Source organism: Eleutherodactylus coqui, chromosome 1 (assembly GCF_035609145.1).
Source record: "Eleutherodactylus coqui strain aEleCoq1 chromosome 1, aEleCoq1.hap1, whole genome shotgun sequence".
Taxonomy (NCBI): Eukaryota; Metazoa; Chordata; class Amphibia; order Anura; family Eleutherodactylidae; genus Eleutherodactylus; species Eleutherodactylus coqui.
The window spans coordinates 400,150,421-400,173,258 of record NC_089837.1 but is presented as its reverse complement, the minus strand read 5'-3'; the positions used below and the strand labels follow the sequence as shown (position 1 = coordinate 400,173,258).

The 22,838-nt window shown below is 38.9% G+C and overlaps 1 protein-coding gene across 3 annotated transcripts in view; it reads left to right on the top strand.

Annotated features, from left to right (window-relative positions):
• Positions 1 to 22,838, top strand: part of FGF14 (fibroblast growth factor 14) — a 513,940-nt gene that overhangs the window by 292,132 nt on the left and 198,970 nt on the right. Inside the window, exon 1 of one of the 3 annotated variants that reach the window (XM_066580210.1) lies at positions 19,499 to 19,712. The exons of the other annotated variants lie outside the window; for them this stretch is intronic. Coding sequence (XP_066436307.1) covers positions 19,520 to 19,712 — 193 coding nt within the window. The 5' untranslated portion in view covers positions 19,499 to 19,519. Of the gene's footprint in view, positions 1 to 19,498; positions 19,713 to 22,838 lie in introns of those variants that run through there. 3 annotated transcript variants of the gene reach the window in all.

Sequence of the window (22,838 nt, the reverse complement as noted above, 5' to 3'; positions counted from 1 at the left end):
AACTTTTTATAACTTCTGTATGGCTCATAATTAATGCACAATGTATATTACAAAGTGCATTATTATGGCCATACAGAAGTGTATAGACCCACTTGCTGCTGCGGGACAACCCCTTTAATAGTAAAAAGTATCTGGAAAAATGAAAGTGTCTTGTCCACTTTTTTTGTTGGTCAGATACATTAGCTTAGTGGTTCCCAAATGTTTTCAGCCATAGAGCCTTTTTTGAAGCAAAGGTTTCTCGTGGAGCCCCACGAAGGGTGTGGTCAGGGGAAATCCCGCACCACATATCAATATCCGCACGGGTTTTGTGCAGATTTTTTCCACAGTGTGTGGGTGAAATTTTCAAAATCTCATCCACTTTGCTGCTACAGCTACTGTAAATTCCGCAGCAAATCCACCCCGTGTAGTAGTAGTGACCCCATATATTGGGGGCTCAATAGTAGTAGCATCCCCTTTATTTGCCCCAGAAATAATAGCGTCCCCTATATCGGTCCCAGTACTAATAGCATCCTCTATATTATCCCCAGTAGTAATAGCATCCCCTATATTGCATCACAGAAGGGGAAATATAAAAAAAATTCAAAACAATCACAGAAAACAGACATTACTTACTGAGTAAGGAGTGCATATAGATGCATGCTCTCGCCATGCAGGTAGCTGACTACCAAATGAGGGAGCGAATTACACCTGTGCAGGACACCAATGAGACAGACACTCACACTGCCTCCTGATAATGAGGGGGGGTGGATGCTTGGTGTATACTGCCACACATAGTGGATACAAAGTGCCAGACCATTCTGATACATGTAGTGCACCATGCAGACCAGCAACCTAATAATGATGCCATAATAATTCAGCGGGTTGCCCTGCACTTCCATCAGTGAACCCCATTGGTACTGCCACCCTGGGCTCCCCCTGGAGTCTTAAAGCCACGCTGCATGTGAATGATAGATAATAAATGCAAGGCATTGGTTGGATGTTGGCCAAGATACATGAGCCCACTAACCACTTCACGGTTCCTTGTGTTGTAGTGGGTCCCTACACTAATATAAATGCATCACAGAAGGGGAAATATTACAAAAAAATGTAAAAACAATCACAGAAAACGGCCATTACTTACTGAGTAAGGAGTGCATATAGATGCATCCTCTCACCATGCAGGTAGCTGACTACCAAATGAGGGAGCAAATCCCAGTACTATTGTGCAGATTTTTTCTACAGTATGTGGATGAAATTTTTTAAAAATCTCATCCACTTTGCTGCAATAGCTACTGTAAATTCCACAGCAAATCCACCCCGTGTAGTAGTAGTGACCCCATATATTGGGGGCCTCAATAGTAGTAGCATCCCCTTTATTGGCCCCAGAAATAATAGCGTCCCCTATATCGGTCCCAGTACTAATAGCATCCCCTATATTGGCCCCAGTAGTAATAGTGACCCCTAGTGCGGCCCCAGTAGTAATAGGCTCCCCCATTGCCGCCCCTGTAGTAATAGAGTTCCTCATTGCCCCATCAATGGTGATATGGTCGCCCATTGCAGCCCCAGTAGTAATACGGTCCCTCGTTGCTGCCCCAGTAGTAATAGGGTCCCTCATTGCTGCCCCAGTAATAATAGGCCACATTTTTCAATATGTGTTGGGCCATCTTTGGTCTCAATTACTTCAGTAACCCACCTAGGCATGCATTTCATGAAATTCCAATAGATGTGTGGAGGGATTTGTGTCCATTCCTTGAGGAGAGCTTCAAATAGTGATTCATGGAATGATGGGCAAGTTGGAATTGCACAGATATGGCATTCGAGTTCAACTCAAAAATGCTCGATGGGATTGAGATTCGGATTTTGGGCTGGCAAAAAAAGTTTACAGATGTTCTGCTTCTCAAATCAAGCTTCAACACTGTGTTCTGTATGACATAGTGCTTGGTCATGTTGGTCGAGACACAGAGCTGTACTAAAGTATTGTCACACGGTAGGTAATGCCACATTGTCCAGAATACCTCTATACCCGTTGGTGTTGACTTCACTATAACCAATGGCCTTATTCTTTCCCAATAGCAATACCCATACACCATACCAGATTATCTTCCAAACTTCACTGTTGGGACAATACAGTTGCATAGAAACTGTTCTCCAGACAACTGCCAAACCCGAGTGCGGTCATCCATTAAGAAGATGGCGTACTGTGATTCAGGTATTCCCAACACTTTCTTCCACTCATTTACAGTCCAAGAACAACACTCCAAGCACCACCACAGGCACCTCTGTGTGTTCACTGCCATGATCTTGGGGATTGTATGCAGATGCTCATCCATGTTAACACTTCACATGCAATTCAAGACAAATAATTTTAGTGCTAATAGATGTTCTAATGGCCTGAGAGATCTACAGCAAGTGTTTCAGCAGACAATGTGCATGATGTCCTCACAGCTCGTACAAGGCTTTATTGTCCCCTTTCTGTCAGTTTACAAGGTCTTCCTGAACGTGGCTGCACAAACACCAGATGTTTTCCATTTCTCAATCATTGCCAGCAGTGGACTTTGGAAAGTCCAAAAATGCTGAGATGTCCCGAACTGATTAGTTGCTCAGGTGACATCCCCCACCATACCCTGCTGGAAGTCTACAAATTCTACACTTCATGATGTTCTGATGGTTTCTGTTCTGGAATTTGCCTGTGTGATACTCACCTTTATACACAAATCCGATTTGCATATCCCCTTCACCTGACAGCACAGGATTGGAGGGGGTCCCAATATTTTTGTCATCATAGTGTAAATGATGGTAATGAGTTCATATCTGTATCTGACCTTTAGACACGTAACACTTCTGATCCTTATAATTTATTACGGTTTTCCAATGTGTCCACAAAAAAGATTGACTGTCTGTAATTTTTGGATAAGTTGTCCAAAAAAAAGAACAATTCAGTTTGGTACTCCTGTCCCCACGCAAACATTGATGGCCTGGAAAAAAAGTGTCTTTAATAAACTTTACTGATGAGCTACCACCAACAATATAAATTCTCACAAAAAGATGGGAAATAACAGGATCATAGTCTGGTGAAAAGTAAAATGTTATTGGGGATTAGAGGCTGTGCATGCTAAAGAATGCATCATCTTCCTCCTCTTTGGTGCAGTTTCTTTCCCCCATAATACATAAAAAACTCATGCTGTAAATTAGCAATGAGCCTCAGCAGCACACCTAAAGCACCACGGCTTGCAGATTGGGAGATATAGCAGAAAGCAAAAAGCAGCGTTAAGCTTGCAGATGCACGCTCACCATGGGATCCGGACTTTAGGGTCCCGTTGAAGCACTGGAGAAATGTCTAGGAAAGCAGCATCATCTGGAGCTTTTCAGAAAAACATCCCGGAGTCTTCAAGGAATAAAATTCCAATTTCCATCTTTATTAATAAAAGAACTCCATTGACAAAACAGGAGCCTGCAACGTTTCGTCCTACGCAGAGGACTTTTTCAAGCTGTAAATTAAAGACATCCCAAGCTTATCAGTCCAACACTAGGGATATACACAATAAATCTGTGCATATCAATGTCTACTGCTCTCTATGCATGTCCAGGGGATCAGCCACTGATTGCTCCTCTTCTCCATCTTATCAACAGGAACTCACCAGTACCGGGTAATGGGTAGTCCTATCAACAAATGCTATTACTTATTAAATGGTATACATTTGGGTATTAGAAATGTTTGCTGACTTCTAGGAATTAAAAAGGGTAAATATATTACAAAGATGCCTTTGCCATCTATGTGCCACATTTGCTGTAAGAGGAGCTTCATTTAGAGAGTTAATTCTGTCCATTTCGGTTCAAAACAGTTAAAAAGGATCGATGAAGACATAAGATCATAACTGTTCTCCTAGAAAGCAACAAAATGCACCATGCCGCAGACACATGTAGGTTGTTATTGCATATTGTTGTTTAGCTCACTGGAAGCTTTTAGGTGGGATGTGATTATTGAATTTTTCCAAGTGCATGTATAACCAGTATCACAATAGCACGGCTGGACCTGGCACACGTTACTCTGCAGTGTTAAAGCCCACTCTCTTAATGTAACCAGATCAATTAGTTCATGAAATCGAATCTGCTATTTTATACTAACTCTATGATTAGCTTCCTTGTGTAGTTAATGGTTTATGTGACTTTGGCGATGCTTCCTAGACTTTCATATACAGTAATATCATACTGAATAATGTAATGTAGAATTATTGTACAACTTTTCGTTACCAAGATCTGTCTGTCTAACCATCCATCCATGTCTCGACAAGAGTGCAGTTAATTTGGTCAGACCCTCATTTAGCAAATCATCTAATACTATGAAGCCAAGGCCAAGTTCAATGTAAAAAAAAGTTTTTCATCACAGTAAACTTTTACAGTAGGATGATTCTTTATTGATTGAAAGCCTTAAGATCTGTTCACATTTGCATTGGATAGATGCATTGCAATTCTTCCTGTCACAATATTAAACACCACAAGGGAACCTCTCAAGATCACATTATAAGTTAATGGGAGTCTGTCGCGGTCCATTGCTACTGCATGTCAAATTCCATTATCAAAGGAAGCAGTAATGCAGATGTAAACAGAACCTTAAACAGTTACTAACGTTACAAAAAACTGGATGTTCCCCCTGTCATCCCATTGACCCACCACAACTACAATTGCGGCGTACCATAGGGTTGTCATGACACCTGGGGCCTAGAGAAAACTCCCATGTCCACCATCTTAGTACTCCTATTACATCCAGAGTGTAATCAGACAATGCTTACAGCAGAGTACACAGCAGTACAATTTATGGCTCTTAGAAGGTGGGTATTGGGATACAAGGCTACAGCCACCAATTTCCTTCACCCACTCCCTCTGGTGGCTGCAGCTCCCTTCCCACTTCCTCTGGAATCTGTGGCTGACACTTTATCCTTCTTTATCCTGCCTGAAGGGTATGCACATGCGACTGACCCGCCATGGCCAGTGCTATTTTCCCCATGTTCCCTGTCGCAATAACCTTGATTATTCTGATGCCTATAGGGTGTGCGCAGCCATCCTGCTTCTTAAAGGGCCAGCTTGTACCCAGCGTTTCCACCCATGGCCAATCCCATGTTTAAAGCACATTCCCCCATTATAAGGTGCCTGACCAATTAGTCCAGTTTGGTATGCAAAAAGGTTTTCTTGTTTTGACTCCTGGTTGGACCCATGCCTGTTCTACTCAGCTTTACGCCACTTGCACACAGGAACTCTGTCTTGCTTTTAGACTTACGCAGGTCAGCTTACTCCTGATTGGAGGAGAGCAATACTCACCCAGGAAAGGGGGACGGAGACTGGAGCACATAAGCTGGACCTGCTCTGGGCTCTTGTTACTGCCTGTCATCAAGGCTGAACACCATGCTGCTGCTCAGACTTTAGCTGTCAGTCCACCATCTAGGCTGTATGGCTGTCTATTTTTTAAATAGGCTCTTGTTGACATGCCAAGTTTTCTGGTATAGATATGCGTTGGGCCAAGCCAGGATTACTGGTCTTAGGAGGCAAGAATCATCTATTTTGTTACTTTTCCAGCCAGCTCATTAACAAGCACTGCTGACAATAGAAGGCAGGGGATAGCATTGTAATAGTGAGATCAGTCTAGCATAATTTCATTAAAATAGTACTCTTTGAGGTATCAGCTTAATTTGTCTATGATGTCTGTAGCACTAATTCAGTCAAGGACACAGGGATGTAGTTTGAAGTAGAAGGATGTGGGTATCGGAGAAGGTGTACATATAAAAAATCTTTTGACCTAGACCCAACCCAAACAACAAGACCAAGTAGCTAATGATTTTTAAGCCAGAGTGACAGCAGCCTCTTGGATACTTCTGTGGAGAGAGCAAGGAGCCCTCCCTCCACCACATTACAGTATCTGGGATTACGTTTTGGGGTCCCCTGTAGTAAAGACATGATCCTGATTGGAGGGGTTACAGGGTGAAAACCAGGATAAAAATCAGGTGCAGTCCCTTGATCAAGCCCTAAGTCATAATGGTTTTATGGCACAGCAATTACACAACCTATGTCTTTTAAGTCTATAATTGCACATTGCTTAAACAGGAGTAAATCCTGGAGTTTTTTTTTTAAATAATATTTTGAATTGTTATTGATGTGTTAATTTTTCAGTAGGTTCTGAACTTACAAGTCTTCTAACGCAATATAGCCTCAGGTGATTCTTGAAATAATTTATTTCAGCTTTTTATGCTTTCTATACTCTATTAATTAAAAAGCAGCTTGAGGCTTTCTTGTTTTTTTTTTAATGTCACGTTTATTTTATCATGATATGTAGGTCTTGCTTATGCTTAACGAACTGGTCAATAAGCCCTCGGCACCAGACTTCCTTAATGTACTGTATATTTTCTTGTAATTCATACTCAGGGTTTTTCTAGATTTATAATATCAAGGTCTCATATACACAACTATGTGCATTCACTCTGTAACACTGAGCAATGCAAGACCAGATTTGAGGCTTGCATGGTTTTAGGGGGGGGTGCCATATCATATTTGTCCATATTTATACCAGGTATAACGGTACTATAATTACTTATGTGGTCTACAGAGCGTCTGTGTAGAACTGGTAACTACCGCTGTACGGTGTACTATCAGCCTTTGTACAATGTTCTTACTCAGTAACAGTATGGTATTATTATTCAGTCACTATGCAGTGATAACAATAGTGGTCACCGTGTAATATTTGATGGTAATACTGATATTGGTATATTGTTTTTTTTTATTCCATAGCATTATGATAATATAATTCCGGCAGTATTTGGTGATAATGGTAGCAGTTGTGTAATATTTAGCCTTATGTAGTGATATTATTAGTAGGATTGTACTTTGTTTAGTGGTTTCGTTCAGTTATACTATGATGGGAATATTTAATTACTGTGCGGTTGTAAAGTTGGTCTTGGCATAGCAGCATATGGTAACAATATATTTTTGTTGACGGAGGGCTAAATATATTCCTTGGGGCTTTTTGGGAGGGGTATCATTACTCCTTAAGGAGAGCACCTAAATGGTGAGTGAGGAGACTTATAAGGGCATTCATGCTCCTCTGGGAAATATATGCAAATATTGAAGATGGAACAATACCTCTGCAGCGCCACCTATTGGATGGCAGCATTCCTGCAAATCAATGTCTAACCCTTTATACAGCTCTTTGGAAATCATCACTCCTTAAAGGGGTTGTCTCGCGAAAGCAAGTGGGGTTAAGTACTTCTTTATGGCCATATTAATGCACTTTGTAATATACATCGTGCATTAAATATGAGCCATACAGAAGTTATTCACTTACCTGCTCCGTTGCTAGCGTCCCCGTCTCCATGGCTCCGTCTAATTTCGGTGTCTTCTTGCTTTTTTAGACGCGCTTGCGCAGATGGGTCTTCTCCCTTCGGCTTGGCTCGGCAGCACCGGCGTTTTTGGCTCCGCCCCCTTGTACGTGTCATCGCGTAGCTCCGCCCCGTCACATGTGCCGATTCCAGACTCCTTCTCCGCTGTAGTATTCAACCGCATCAGTATCCTAATTATTGGAGTTGTTCTTTTACAACAGAGTAAAGGGTAACCAAACTTTGCCATTGATTGTAGATATATTTAAGTATAGTGACCGAGTCTTAGAATAAGCCCTAATAGTTAATGCCATTCAGGGTCACAAAAGAAAAAAAATAGCTGGTTGATTAATTAATTTCTATCTAGCTATGTTACCATTTGCTTAGTGTTGGGAAATAAGTAGTTGAATGTAATATTTCAATATTATGGATGAAAAAAGTAGACCCGATTGTAGAATGTAATGCAATCATGCATACACCACCCCACCTCTATCTTACATCTCCTGTGCCACCCGATAGGTGAGCATTAGACCTACTGTAAAGTACAAGCAGATAATACTGCTATGCCTTTGGGGGAGCATAAAATATTTGATGCAGGTTCCTGTTCTCAAATATGTTAATTTAGTTTGCTTCCTGTTTCTCAACTTGTGATATTACCATGTGCCATATGGCTCCAAATTCTTCGATTTTAAGATGCCTGTATAAAAAATAGAGACAGTTTGCAATCTGTGAGCAGAGCTACTGACTGCTAATTTATATACTAAATGATTGTCCTGGTTTCAGCAAATACATCTTTTGTGTCTTATGAAAAGTTCTATAAGTTTTTTAATATATTTTCTTTATCGATTACAGAGATTTTCAAGATCTTTTTGCTGTCATTCTACAAGAACCTTCAGTGCTTACCTCAGGTTGATTAAAATGGTCATGTGATGGAGCTCGACTTCTTACAAGACAACTGATACCTGTTCTGTAATCCTGACAGTCGAGCTTTTGTGTTCCTGTCACAGGAGCAGGACAGATGTTTATCCACTTGAAGTAAAAATGGAGATTCTTATTTTCTAATAAGAGAGATCTTGAAAACTTTGAGGAATTGATATTGAAGTATATCGAAACATTCTAGAACTTTCACTATACAAATATGATTTATTTGCTAAAACTAGAATAGCCCTTTAATGTGACATTACAACCCCAATTCCAAAAAAGCTGAGACGCTGTATAAAATGCAAATACATATAAAGAAAACACAATACAGTGATTTGGATCTCATATAACTATATTTTATTTGCAATAGAACATAGAACACATACCAGAAGTTGAAAGTTAGACATTTTTTCATTTCATTTAGAAATTGGTGGCAGCAACACATCTCAAAAAAGTTGGACCAGGGCCAAATCTACCATTGTGTAGCATCCCCTCCCTCCCCTCTTCTTTTTACAACAGTCCATAAAATTCTGGGAAGTAAGGAAACCAATTGACGGAGTTTAGGGTAAGGAATGTTATCCCATTCTTGTATCATGTAGGATTCTAGCTGCGCAACAGTCCTGGGTCTTTGCCAGGTTTTATGTTTCATAATGCTCCAAATGTTTCTATTTTGTAAGCAGTCTGGACTGCAGGAAAGCCAATTCCGCACCTGCACCCTTCTTCTGCGATGCCATGCTTTTATGATACTCTTGGGATGAATTCAGTATGTGGTTTAGCATTGTCTTGCTGAAATATGCAAGACCTTCCCTGAAAGAGACGTTGTTTGGATTTGAGCATATGTGCTAAAACCTCTATATACTGCTCAGCATCTACAGTGCCTTTCAACATGTGTAAGCTACCCATGCCATAAGCACAAATGCAACCCCATACTGTCAGAGATGCAGGTTTCTGATCTTTGAGCTGATAATAAGCAGGATGGTCCTTCTCCTCTTGAGTCCAAAGGACACGACATCCATGCTTTCTAAAAAGAATTTCACATTTTGAATCATCTGACCACAGAACAGTTTTCAGTTTTGACTTAGTCCATTGTAAATGAGCTTTGTCCCAGAGAAAACACTGGCATTCCTAGATTGCGTAGATATATGGCTTCTTTTTTGCATGATACAGCTTTACCTTGCATTTAGGGCTTTATAAAGTAGTTCCCTCTGCCCCTGTGATTACCTTGCATTTGTGGATAGCACGGCAAACTAAGTTCATAGACAGCGATTTCAGGAAGTATTCCTGAGTTCATGCAGTAATTTGCATTACAGAATCACGCCTGTTTTTCATGTAGTACCACTCGAGGGCCTGTAGATCTCAAGCAACCAAATTGGACCTCGGCCTTGTCTCTTGTGCACATGAATTTCTTCAGATTCTCTGATACCGTCCGTAACATTATCTACAGTAGATGGTGGGATATTCAAAATCTTCACAATTTTATGTTGAGGAACATTTTTCTGAAACTGTTCCACAATTTTTAGACACAGTTTTTTACAGATTGGTGTAACTCTGACCAGCTTTGCTTCTGAGAGACTCTTTCATGCTTTTTTATACACAGACATGTGTTTTTCATAAGCACCACTTACTTTTCCAGCCTTTTATTAATCCTTTCCTAACTTTTTTGAGATGTGTTGCTGCCATCAATTTCTAGTTAATTTCTTTTTTAATGAAATGGAAAAATGTTTCACTTTCAACTTCTTATATGTGTTATTTGTTCTGTTGTGAGGAAAATTTGGTTTCATGAGACTTCCAAATGATTGAATTCTCTTTTCCTTAATGTTTATTTACGTTTTATACAACGTCCCAACTTTTTTGGAATTGAGGTTATACTCTCTAATTAGTATGCATGCTGCAATAGAGTGTACAGTGTAGAATCTGGTAGCATGCAAATTGTTGCACATTATAATGCTCTTATTAGCCTTTACACGGCCCATAATCATGTCCATGGAGCTATACTTAATGAAGATTAATAGCTGATGTGTCCGCCATGCTGCAGTACTAAGTAAGAGCCATCTATTTCCTATGCAGTGCAGTATTGTTTTAGCTGTATGGTCACTTACAGTACATTTTAAACATGAGTATCACTTTAGTACCAAGACTTTAGTGAAGAGATTGTACATTGGAGGACTACGTATGCAGTATTAGCACTAACAGTCTAATAGCAAGAAAAGATAAAGAGCAGTAAGGACCACTCTCCAGCCATAAATGAAATGTATAAAATAAATATCCAAAAAATTCAACTAAAGATACACCACGAACCTTATGAGCTTGAAGGTAGAGTCACGTTTGACTCTAGTATAGTGTAATTGTGTTATGAGCTGTCCCTTTCATGAGCTTGAGAAATCCAATAATAAAGCAGGGCAGCCAGCGGAAAATGAAATTGCCCTTAATAACTTATTAACAGACAGTTGTTTTCTGAAAGACTATAAAGAATATCAGTATATTGCTTCAGATTTATACGTTAGCACTTGGGGGTTGTAGATAGATATTTACACTGCCATGGGTTTTATTACTCATTCACACAGGCTCATATGGTATGGGAAGATATAGCATATAACAGACATACTAGTAAATCTAGGCTTTGCCTCAGATTATGGGCACTCATTCGCAAATGCATAGTAACATTTTATTGCCCATTCTTTTAAATCCTATGGTGTTTTTAGATTAATATACCTGAACATACATTATAAAAATGTCAATGTTAGGAAATGTGCATATAGAAGACTTCAAGGACCATATGTTATCAATTAGATTGTAGATAAGGCTGAAAAAACACATCCATACATTTCAGCCGATTACTGCAGCGTAAGTGAAAGAATACCAGTTTTCTGGATGTTAGAGGTAAAATTACCTGCGCTACTCCAATCTGGCAAACAGAACAAGTTATGTTATCTTAAAGGAGTTGTTGTATGAAAAATATAATTTCTAGTTAAATCCAGCCAATAATTATGAACATTTTTTGTATTTACAATTATTAAAAAAACTGTTTCTATCCTCAGATAATCCAGGACTAATGCTAGAATAGCGCCACCTGCTGTTTCTATTCTTTGTCCACCTCAGTAATTATTCCACCTACCCAGAAGGGAATATCCCTTTAAATACATGATATAATGACATTGGGGCCTGCAATATACACTCTTGAGTGAAACAGCACGTTTTTCATTTACTATATTCAAATGTAGCAAACAGTTAGGAGGAAAGTTTTAATCACCCAATACAAAGTTGCAATCATTAATAATCTTCTAGCTGACCAAGATTTGCTGATTGATGTGGCATCTCTCATATGAAAGAGAGTATATCGTGCTTGAAATCCAAGGCAAATTAATCACCATTTTTACACACTTTGGGCCTGCGTCATAGTAGTAAATGTAATATTGTGGAATGTCACATAATTGGCTACACATAACATTGTCAAAGATAACTAAAACAACAATTAAGATTGTGTGAAGCCTAAACTAACAGGACTTAAAACTAGACTAAAAGAACAAAAATAAAAAATGTCACTACACACTATAAAGCACCTCCAAGTTTAAAGAACAAGTTTAGAAACCCAGAAATCAATACAAGAAATGAAGGAATTAAAGAAGTTATCCAGTGAAAACATTTTTTGAAAGCTACTATAATGTTTGCCGCCTTCAATCTGACAGTGCCGCGTCCCCTGCTGCTCTATACTTCCTCAAAGCTTACTTTAGCCAGTGATTAGCTGCAGTGGTCACAAGTCCCATTGTTGGGATGTCATCCATTCTGCAGCAGGAGTACAGAGCAGTGAAGGACCACGGACAGTCAGGACAGAAGTGATAAGGAATTGGATGAGGGCAGTATGCCTTCTTTTATGTTTTCACAACATTCTTTCTAAAAAAATGGGGGCTGGGTAATCCCTTTAAACTTTTCTTGACACTTGTACTTAATTTTGGATGCGTTATGAGTTGTTCCTAGATGAGTACAACTTATAACTGATCAAAACACAGTAAAACCTACTTATAGTATCCTTTTGATATTTTCACATTTACTATGCCTTTGTGCAAACTAAGATCTTCTTTATCCTCTAGCAGTCTGTAGTTTCATTATTTCATCCTGTGGGTGTTCTGTAAATGCACAGAAACCGCCTCAATCACTAAAGAGCTTGTCTTTGGCATCACAGTATCTGAAGACAGAGAGAGGTAGGGGGGAGAGAGGAGATGATGCTGCAGTCCCCTTGCCTCAACCTCATGCTGTAAAAGGGGGAGCAGCAGCGTGGGAAGATGCTGATTGGCTCAGAGTACACAGCACAGCTCTCCGCAAGGAAAAGCCCACCCACTCAGCACAGTTAGAGAGAAAATGAACATTTACAGAAGTGATTCAGAGTAAAGGAAATTGGCCAGAATATGCAGTTTACATTCCAAATTCATGGTTACTCATCTGTAGCTTGCTAAGGAGGGATTGAAATTTAAGCATTCACATAGACAACTGATTGTTTTCTAAGACAGAGTGATGTTCACAGGGCTGTCACCCCTTCTCCATCATGTTTCCGAAATATGTTGTTTACTATGTACTTTTATTTCAGTATGATACTTAATGTGATTTCTTAGCAATGAAATAAGGATGACTAAACAACAAGTGCACCAAGTGTCTAACTTGTTCCTGTGTTAGTAATGCAGAATAAATCAAGCCCTGATAATGATATTAGAGCTGTTTGAGAACACTTGCAATTAGCAATACAGCAATACTCGAGTTGTAAAAATCACCATGACAAGTGTTATCACACAGCTGTTTCTCTCTTTCTCAGTCTGTGTATCCAATTCCCACATAGTGCATTATATAAGCAAGATCAGAAAGTAAGCATGTGGGAGTAGTGAATAAATTAGCAAGTGTACTTGTGCTAATCCAAAATGCTCAGTCCTTGCTATTATAAACATCTGAGGAAATGGCAGAAAAAAAATAAAAAAATTAAGTTAAAAAGCACAAAAAACTACTAGCTTCTGCCACTGGCAATATATCCCCAAAGTATTGATGTAACATACCATAGTTTTATTGCAACTAAATGGGATAAGAGATTTATTTTACATTATATACTACAGTTGGAAGAGATTTGGTAGGGTTTTCGATATACAGCCTTAGATTAGTGGTCTCCAACCTTTGACTTTACAGCTGTTACAACAATAAATCTGGTAGCATGCTGGGAATTACAGTTTGACAACCACAGGAGATCACAGGTTGGAGACCCTTGACCTACATTTAATGTCAGCGCAAGAAGCTATGGTAGTTTTATAGCTGATGTGAAATGTTTAGAATCTCCAATAGCTGAATTGAATTTGCTATGTTGTATTATATAATGATAATCGACATATTGTATATACATATTTTATTCTTTTCCAGTCTATCTTCTTCTGATCTACAGTAATTACTTTGTATATAAAATGTCTGGTCTTTAAAACGGTTTTGGGATGTGAATACTAAATAGGATTGGGGACTTTTCTGAATAGTTTGAAGCTCAAAAAAAGTTGTCTCCAGAATCCTAACACATATTACTATCCGTTTTCTACATCAGGCTAGAAATGAAAGCACTTGATTAAGTGTTAGGCAACTGTAATACATTACATATACCAATAGTTTAAGAATACTCCTCTCCCCCACTTTCACACCAGGAGTGGAACCGAACTACAGAAGAAATGTTTCACTTATTCCCTTTGTCCATGTTTGTTCCATTCTTGGTTTTGGCTTCCAAATACTGATCCAAAGTGTTGCTATGTTAAAGTGTCCTTAAACTCTGCAATGCCCCCAGTTTTTATTGAGATATGACGAGGAGGTCATTTTGACGCACAGATGTTCTTATGCTGATCACTCCTGCTGCCTCAGGTGTTGCAACAATCTGGGAATTTGCAATATAATGGACTCCTGGTGTGCATATTCTAAAGTCTTATACTGAGTCTCTGAGAAAAATTAAAATATACATTTATTTATCTTGATAGACCTTTATCCACAATGACGCTCAGGTGCCATCGTGGTCTGGTTGTCGAGGACCAAGCATATACTGGTGTATATTGATTAAATAATTGATTTTATGGCATAGACCTTTATCCATGATGACGCTCAGGTGCCATCGTGGTCTGGTTGTCGAGGACCAAGCATAGACTGGTGTATATTGATTAAATAATTGATTTTATGGCATAGACCTTTATCCATGATGACGCTCAGGTGCCATCGTGGTCTGGTTATGGAGGATCAAGCATATACTGGTGTATATTGATTAAATAATTGGTTTTATGGCATAGATGTTTATCCATGATGACGCTCAGGTGCCATTGTGGTCTGGTTATGGAGGACCAAGCATATACTGGTGTATATTAATTAAATAATTGATTTTATGCATATCTGTCTGTAGATTTCACTGCTATCATATTATACTGTCAAAACGCTGTGTTTTGGCAAGTTAAGGCACTCCTGATGACTGTGCTGAAGGGTAGGCCAAACTCAGTTGGTGGCTTCGGAATGAGTCCCACATTCTAGTCCCTGATGTTAAGCATGACAGTTGCATGGATAGTCAATCTTTTACTTGTTCCCTGTTGTACTTCTTATCAACCCCTAGTGATCTTATTTCTAAACAGAAACCCTGATTGGTAAAGAATGGAAAGGCAAATATTTCTTATTTCTTTAACCATATTTCTGTACCCCTCAATAGCACTTGAGATGTGTGTCCATCCACTGTACAAACTACACTCATACAACTCTACAGCCACATTTACTCTAATAACCAGAGCTACGTTAACATAATTATAATGTCGCAAAACAGACCAGAATGAAGTCTCAAGGAACAGTTTACCTTGACCGTCATCTTTCAAACATCCGAGTGTAAATTATGGGGTCATCTTAGGTGGTGTCCGATACAAGTACGCCTGTACTGGCATGATGATGTAGAACTAAAATACTTCTTATATACCTCTATATAAGATGTATTCTAAGATGACTAAGTAGATTGCAGAACATGAAAAATCCTTTATAGTTTCCAGTAGTCCTCTGATGAAATACAGTAAATATTACTAAGAAAAATAATGGAAAGGTCTAAAATATGGAGCCAGTTGTGCTGCTTCCAAGATTAAATTCTGTACTATTTCGTTGATTTTGATTCCAAAGGGTTATCCCTGTCTCTGGCTTGGTGAGGCTGTTCTCTCCATTTTGTTCAATGCGGGTTACTGAGATAGCCAAATCAGTCAAGTCCATAGAAGTGAATTCGAGACCCACTCACTTGCATGTTCACCTCTTCATTCATTATCTGCCTTGACATAGTGGCCATTCTAGAGATAGGTGTGGGTCCCACAAGTGGGACTTGCATCTGTCAGATAACCTGTAAATGTGCCATAAATGCCTAATGTCCCATTTAGAAGGGACAACACTCGTCTAAACGAGTGTATGCGCGCTGACGCCACTGCTAGGTTTTTGGTGCTCGTGCAGAGCATTTAGAAAGGCAGATCCTTGCTGGCTTCTGGCTCAGCGCTTCACATTCTATGCGAAGCGGAGAGCGTTTACTCTCAGCGAGAAGTCAGCAATCCAGCGATGATTGTCATGCTGGTTGAAATTGAACAACCCCCGAACTGTAAATGAATAGTGCATGATGGCTGTGCATTTAGCTGAGATGTTTATGGAGTAAATTCATTTGCTTGAACGAATTTTGCGTGATAATCGCCCCATGTAAATGGCCCTTTATATAACTAATTAAGCAATTTGTGCAAACAAGCTTCCAACTAGGAATAGACTTCCTGGAATACTAATTATTATGTTGTTTACTACTGTTACTATTAATTGTCAATGTTTTGCACTGTGAAAAATAATAAAATTAATCTTTTGATATTTTCAGTTGCTGAAAAAAAAAATCGTATCCCCCTAATTAAATTTACTTGACACAAACTGTTCTTTCAAATACAGGTCGTATAAAACTTAACAATGGAGCACAGTTGTAAAATGCCACGTATACTTCCATAGAGCAGTCATTTCCAATCAATGGCTCTCCAGCTATTGTGAGACTACAAATTCCAGCAGTGAAGCCATGCTGAGAGTTCTAGTTTTGCTAAACCTGTATAGTCCTAGTTAAGGAGACCTTGGCGGTAGAGTGTGCTGCTGCGTGCCCATATAATCAGTCTGTCTCGGGAAATCTGCCATGTGGCTTTCATGTTTTGTTATTATATATTAAGACAGCAGATGGCTCTCTTGAGTTTTCTTTGAAATATAACAGGCTCTTGTAGACCTGTAAACATTTTCGTTACACATGCACAACTGCACATTTCCCCTTTCCTTCTAATTAGAAATATTTCTATGTATAGCGAAATTAAGGATCTAATGGCTTTACAGTGTTTTAGGTTCTATCCAGAATTTGCTAATCAGTTTCCATGTTTCCACTGAATATTACATAGTGTAAACTGGCGAGTACTTCACAGTAGTGTAGTGTGTAGTTGTGTAGTGCTCTCGTATATGCCAAAGCTATGGACACATTGCATCCGCTTGTGGCAGAGCTGTCCCTGGTGCTGAAAGGCTATCAGCTGCATCCATATACACTGGGATTGAAGAGATCTAAGAAATTGTCATCATTCTTCATAGTTACACTATTTCTTTTATGTATATTTTTTGTCATTTATGATATATAATGCTGTTCATTGCTGATACATATGACATTACTAATAACTGTTCTATTATGGACACTGTTGGTGATGTTTTAAGACTAACAAGGGATCTAGTGCTACTATACATACACTATATACTATATCCACACAGCCTGCCAAAACCTTGTATCCATTTATCAATTTGTGAAAGGATAGGTTATTTATCAGTTTGGGAAAGGAGAGGTTATTTAGTATATTTTTTCAGAGTTTGATATCTTTATCTTCAGTATTATAGCAAAGTTGGCGATAACACACTTAATGAGGTTTTAGACAGACTGATACTTGGCATCTGTAATCTGCAGCTTTCTATCACTTTTATATAGGCCAGTGTTGTGTAGTCATAAATAATAGAAATGTTATTTACATCAGCAGCAATGGGGAGCTAATATGTGGTAAAGAGTAATGTAATGGTTATATATATATATATATATATATATATATATACACATATAGATAGATAGATATGAGATTGATAGGTAGATAGATGATAGATAGATAGATAGATAGATAGATAGATAGATAGATAGATATGAGATTGATAGGTAGATAGATGATAGATAGATAGATAGATAGATAGATAGATAGATAGATAGATAGATAGATAGATAGATAGATAGATAGACAATAGTTTAGATCAAACACATCTGGGAACCCATTGAACTAGGGATTGAAAACATATAAATGTCAGTTTTTGAGATTCCAAGTAGATAATGAATTTGGATTAAATTAATGCTAAAAGTTTGTTTGTCTCTGGAGTTGTAAGTTGTGTTGGATTTGGAAGCCTCGGTGCTGCGTGGGAGAGATCTGAGGCCACAAGATATTCGCGCTGTAGGTGTTATTTTTTTTCTTCACAGCACTACCTTTACTCTTTTCAGCTCCAAGTCTTTATCACACTGTTGTTTATAATTTGTATGCATCTAAGTAGAAAGCTTTTCATCTCTCGCCATCTACGCTTCTTTTCTTTTCTGCAGCCGCTCTGCCTTATTCACACATTTATCACAGTGGAACATGCAAATAGGGCAAGGTAGGGAGGGAAGTCAGGCAACTGAAATTGCACACAGATTGATGAGAAGCTCTTAGGCTGAAACTATTGGTGTGGGTAATTTTTCACATTTATGGCACGGCATGAAAACCCTTCTCTCCTCCTGCGTGTGACTGTGTAAGACAAAGGTGTCTGGGGATGACACTCCTGTGGATTTGATCTGCTAAACTTGCTGCTTTTGCTCCTGCTGCTGCTGTCAGATACTTCACATCTTGTCATCCTCCGTGCATGGCGGCTATCTCTTGTCTCTTATTATATATTAGTCCATTGCTTGTGGGATCGTCGCATTGTGAATTCCTAATGCTCTGCCACTGCTGCCTCCCTGCTTTTTTCCTGGTGCTTTCTTTTGCATACATTTTCCATCTATTTCCACTGCCTCTATAGAAAGTCAGTATTTTCAATGCACCAGGGGAGAGGTTTATGCAACTTTGCAGTGGTGTAGTACATCTTTTTTACTATTCTGGACACTTGTTTGTGAAATGAAAGGGTAGCAGGAGGAGAGGAGGCAGTTTGGCTTTTTGTGGAATTATCTCTAGTCTTTCTCTGCAAGCAGTAAAAGCAATCCAGCCAGAAGATTGCTGTTAAGCATGCTTAATTTCTGGGGAGAAAGGCATTACAATCAAGAACACCAACTGAGCAAGAAGCTTGGATCTCTTATAAACTAGCAATTTCTCAAGAAAATTGCACAAAGCTGTGCTTTTTTTTTTTTAAGAAAGGGGTGGAGAGAAGAGGAGGGGATGATTTGATTAGAGAACGTACAGGATAGAAGATTGCCCGTGGATGCTGTTTCACATGCAGTGCTCCTTGGTGCCTGAAATCATAGAGGATCAGGAGGCATGGACTTTCGGAAATGCACAAGAGCATCGTTCAAGGCTACTGAACTGGATGCATTAGCTTCTGTTTACCTGCTGCCTGTGACCATGCGAATGCCAGAGACAAGCCAGCCTCCCCTTTCCATTCCTCCTCCTACTCCTTCCTCCTCTCTTTAACCATCTTCTTCATCCAGATTTTTCAGCTCACTTGCTAAAGAGAAGCAGGCATTGTCTGGTGTGTGGGTGGCACCGAGGAGCCAAGCTTGGCCCCCCTCACTGAGCTTTGCCCTGCCAGCAAGCATAGATGCCAGTTTCTTCAGTGGAAGAGGTGAGAGAAAGCTGCTAAAGAAGTTCTTTTTGGAACATGCCAACACTTTAGCCTTGTATCTTTCTTTTACCTATATGTATGTATAAATCTATATATACTTACATATACTGTCTGTGTACTTCATATGTATACTGCTCCTGTTAAAGGAGACATCTGTGGGTTCTCATATTCCATTTTCTTCTCTCCCACTTCATCACTGGTTCTCTAAAGTGATCCAGCACAGGGAAAAGGGGGATGTTTCCCGTTCTCCAGAGGGGCTGAGCCCCTTTGCTTATTTCTCTGTGTTTTCCACAGACTGATTTTTTTTCTGGGCCTCTTTCAAGCCTGGTGGGGTATCCCACCATAACTTCCTGCTAGCCCCTCCCTCCCAGAGGTTTTTAGCCCGGTAAGGGTGCACGGGAGGAGGCATGGCAGCAGCTATTGCAAGTGGACTGATCCGTCAAAAGCGTCAGGCAAGGGAGCAACACTTGGACCGTCCTTCAGCCAGCAAGAGGCGCAGTAGCCCAAGCAAAAACCGAGGCCTTTGTAATGGCAACCTGGTGGATATCTTCTCTAAAGTGCGAATCTTTGGCCTCAGGAAACGAAGGCTCAGACGGCAAGGTCGGTTGGTCTGTGTCTGTGGACTGTATTTATAATTACCTCTTCGTTTCCCCCCTTGTGTCTCTGTGCCCAATTGCAGTATGTGTGCATTGTTCCTTCTTTCTGATCCTTAGCATCTCTTTATTTTATGTGTACTTTTGTTTTGCCTTTTTTTTTTTTTTTAAACTCGGTTGCAAAAAATGATTATTAGTCCATTTGTCGAAAATGTCATGTTTTTTGTGCAGCAGACGGCATCCCTCTGCTCTTCAGTCGAACAGTTTCCCTGTGTTGCAGGGCCCTCTAGCAACAGGGTTAATGCCAATGCTATTAATGTGAAAGTAAAGTTCTAGAAATGATATAGGCTCAAAGGGAAAAAATTCTTCAATGCTTCAATGACTCCCCCAGGAAATGGATATTAGCATTTTAGCACAGAAAATGTAAAAGAAAAAATATGAAATCTCTTTTCAAATCTCCTATTTTATGAACTAGGCTTCTTTTAGTTGACAACGTAGGGTGTGAAATGCTTATTTCTATTGATAGACTGCAGAAAGGACTTATGTGAGTAGCTTTAAGATCATAAAACAATAGCCTTATAATGAGCTTAAATTACGTAGACATTTAGTGCTAATATATGTCATTTAATACCTGCAATATGTCCTGTATAAAAAAAAAGAACACTATTCTGCTATATCGGCACAACTTCTTCACACCCCATCAATATTAGATGGTGAGGATGATGGAAATCAGTTTTTCCACTTTATGCCTATGTCTTACATTTATGACCAAAAAGACTAGTTCTAATGGGTTTTCAGGAGGGCATACAGCTGACATAAAGCCGAGCAGAACACTTGGCAAGGCATTAGTTAAATAATTACTTTAGCCTCGATAATACACTCAACAATTTGCAAATTGTACATTAATTCTGTATTACAAATTGTGGGATAGACTGCACAGAAACACTACTGCCTGTTAGCTATTACCGCTCCATGCTAAGTACTACCAACCCTGTAATTTCTTAGCATACTGTATGCCAGTAATAATACAGAGTTTGTAAGTAAGCATCACATCCTTATGAGGCACACATACTAATGGTATGACAAAACGGTGAGATGATGGTTCGACTAACAACCAATATAGTCCCGATTTATGGGCATTAAATACATCTATAGATGTAATGTATCAATGTGAAACCTAAAAACCTTCCTTAAGCAGTCACACTTGTCATATTCCCATAGTATTAAGAACTTGATATAAGATTTATTTTCACACTATAGTAAACTACATTACCATTCAGATATGTATGAGCCCATTTAAAGTGTCCAACAATAGATCTTACCATAATAATTATTTTTTTAGTGTAACCATTTACATATCATATATCAGTGTAGGAAAGATTTACAATAAATCATCAATCATGCCAGGATCGGCCTTAGGAGAACACCAGGCACTACTTCCCAATCTGAAGTAGTTTATATAGAGATGCAATATTCACATTATGGCATATACACTACATCAGCAACTATGCTATATTATCATTGACCTACACATACACCTATTAATTGAACATTCCGATATTGAAGGGAAGGGAAGATATTTTTGTGATTATATCATAGCATCTAAGCCTGTTCTTCTGCTTGAAGACGTTTTCTTATTTTATCGATGTTTTCTCATTTTATTGAGGTTTTCTTATTTTATTGAGGTTTTCTTATTAATGCATGAACGTGGGCCATATAAAGGACTCTTGCATAGGGATTCCTTTCTAGTTAATATGTCCCATGTAGATTCTATGCTCCCAAAGTGTGAGAAATGATGGTGTGAAGATAGAGCAGGTTAGATGGAGTCTACTAGTGTATGCTAAAGACAGTTTAGAGGCAAAGAAATCCGTCTCCACACTGTACCTCTCAAGGTGATGCTTGAATCTTATCACTCATTTCCACAAAGCAGCTCAGCAAAGTGTTTGCATAAATGAAAATTAGCCATCTATATCTGCATTACCATGAGCCGGAGAGAGAGGGAATATGAATGCAGCTCCTTGTCCTATTTACTTTTAAGATTCTCTCTGGCTAATAAGCGTAAACAAAGCATCAGGGTCTTTATTGACTCTATGTTCATTTGACAGCACTGTGTAAATATTCATGGCTGGAATACACAATATGAAAATAGCTCTGCTGGATCAGCATCCATAGAAAACTTGTGTACATTCATTATAAACCATTTAATTCTACAAAATGAACACCACAGATGAATATAAATATATGTGTTGGCCCAAGTGAATCTTATTAGTTGTCCATTGTAAAGGCTGGGGCACTTATCTCTCTAAACACATTGGTTTTCCCAATATAATGCTGGAGCTGAGTGTGATATTTATCTAATGGAATGCAATATTGCACAATCTGGTGAGCTTTGCACAATGGTGGGCTTATTTAACAACAGCGTAATACCTATTATCAATTGTTAACAGCCATTGAACGGAGAGGCCATTAATAATCAATAATAGCATGTGTACTATAGGGAAATGGCCCTTTAGCATGCATTCAATGTGTTGTATGCTGCTTAGAGCAGTAGAAGCCATTCTGCGCTCTTGTCACAGCTTCATGATCTTTCAATAGTACTTCAGAAAATGGATTTTAGAAACAGGGGTTCTGTTTTGCCATTATTGCTAACTCTTACATTGGAAACTCAAAGTGTATCTCACAGTATACTATAGAAGGTATTGGGTCATGATACACCTTGTCTGGTTATTATTGCTATTATAGGGAAAATACACTGACTCGTAACATAAAAAATAGACTTTTTAAAAAACAAATGGTGTCTGTAAGTCTTATTATTCTAAATATCTCATCGGAATTGTGGTTATTGCATGTTGTAACCTTTTATAATTGTAAAAGTAAGAGATGATGTAGTCAGCTATCACTATTGAGATGCCCTATTTTATATGAGAGCTATAAATTTTTTATCACATTAGTAGCTGTTTTTGTTTTTCTGTAGCAAATCGATGGCATGGAATGAGAATGTAACCAGTTTGTACACATGTACTTATGGCTAGATAGCTCCATGTAGCACGCTATGCACTGGATGATAATACAGTGTTATATACAGGTATATCATATGGGGGCTGCTGGGAGGTCATCTTGTTGTTCTGTATCC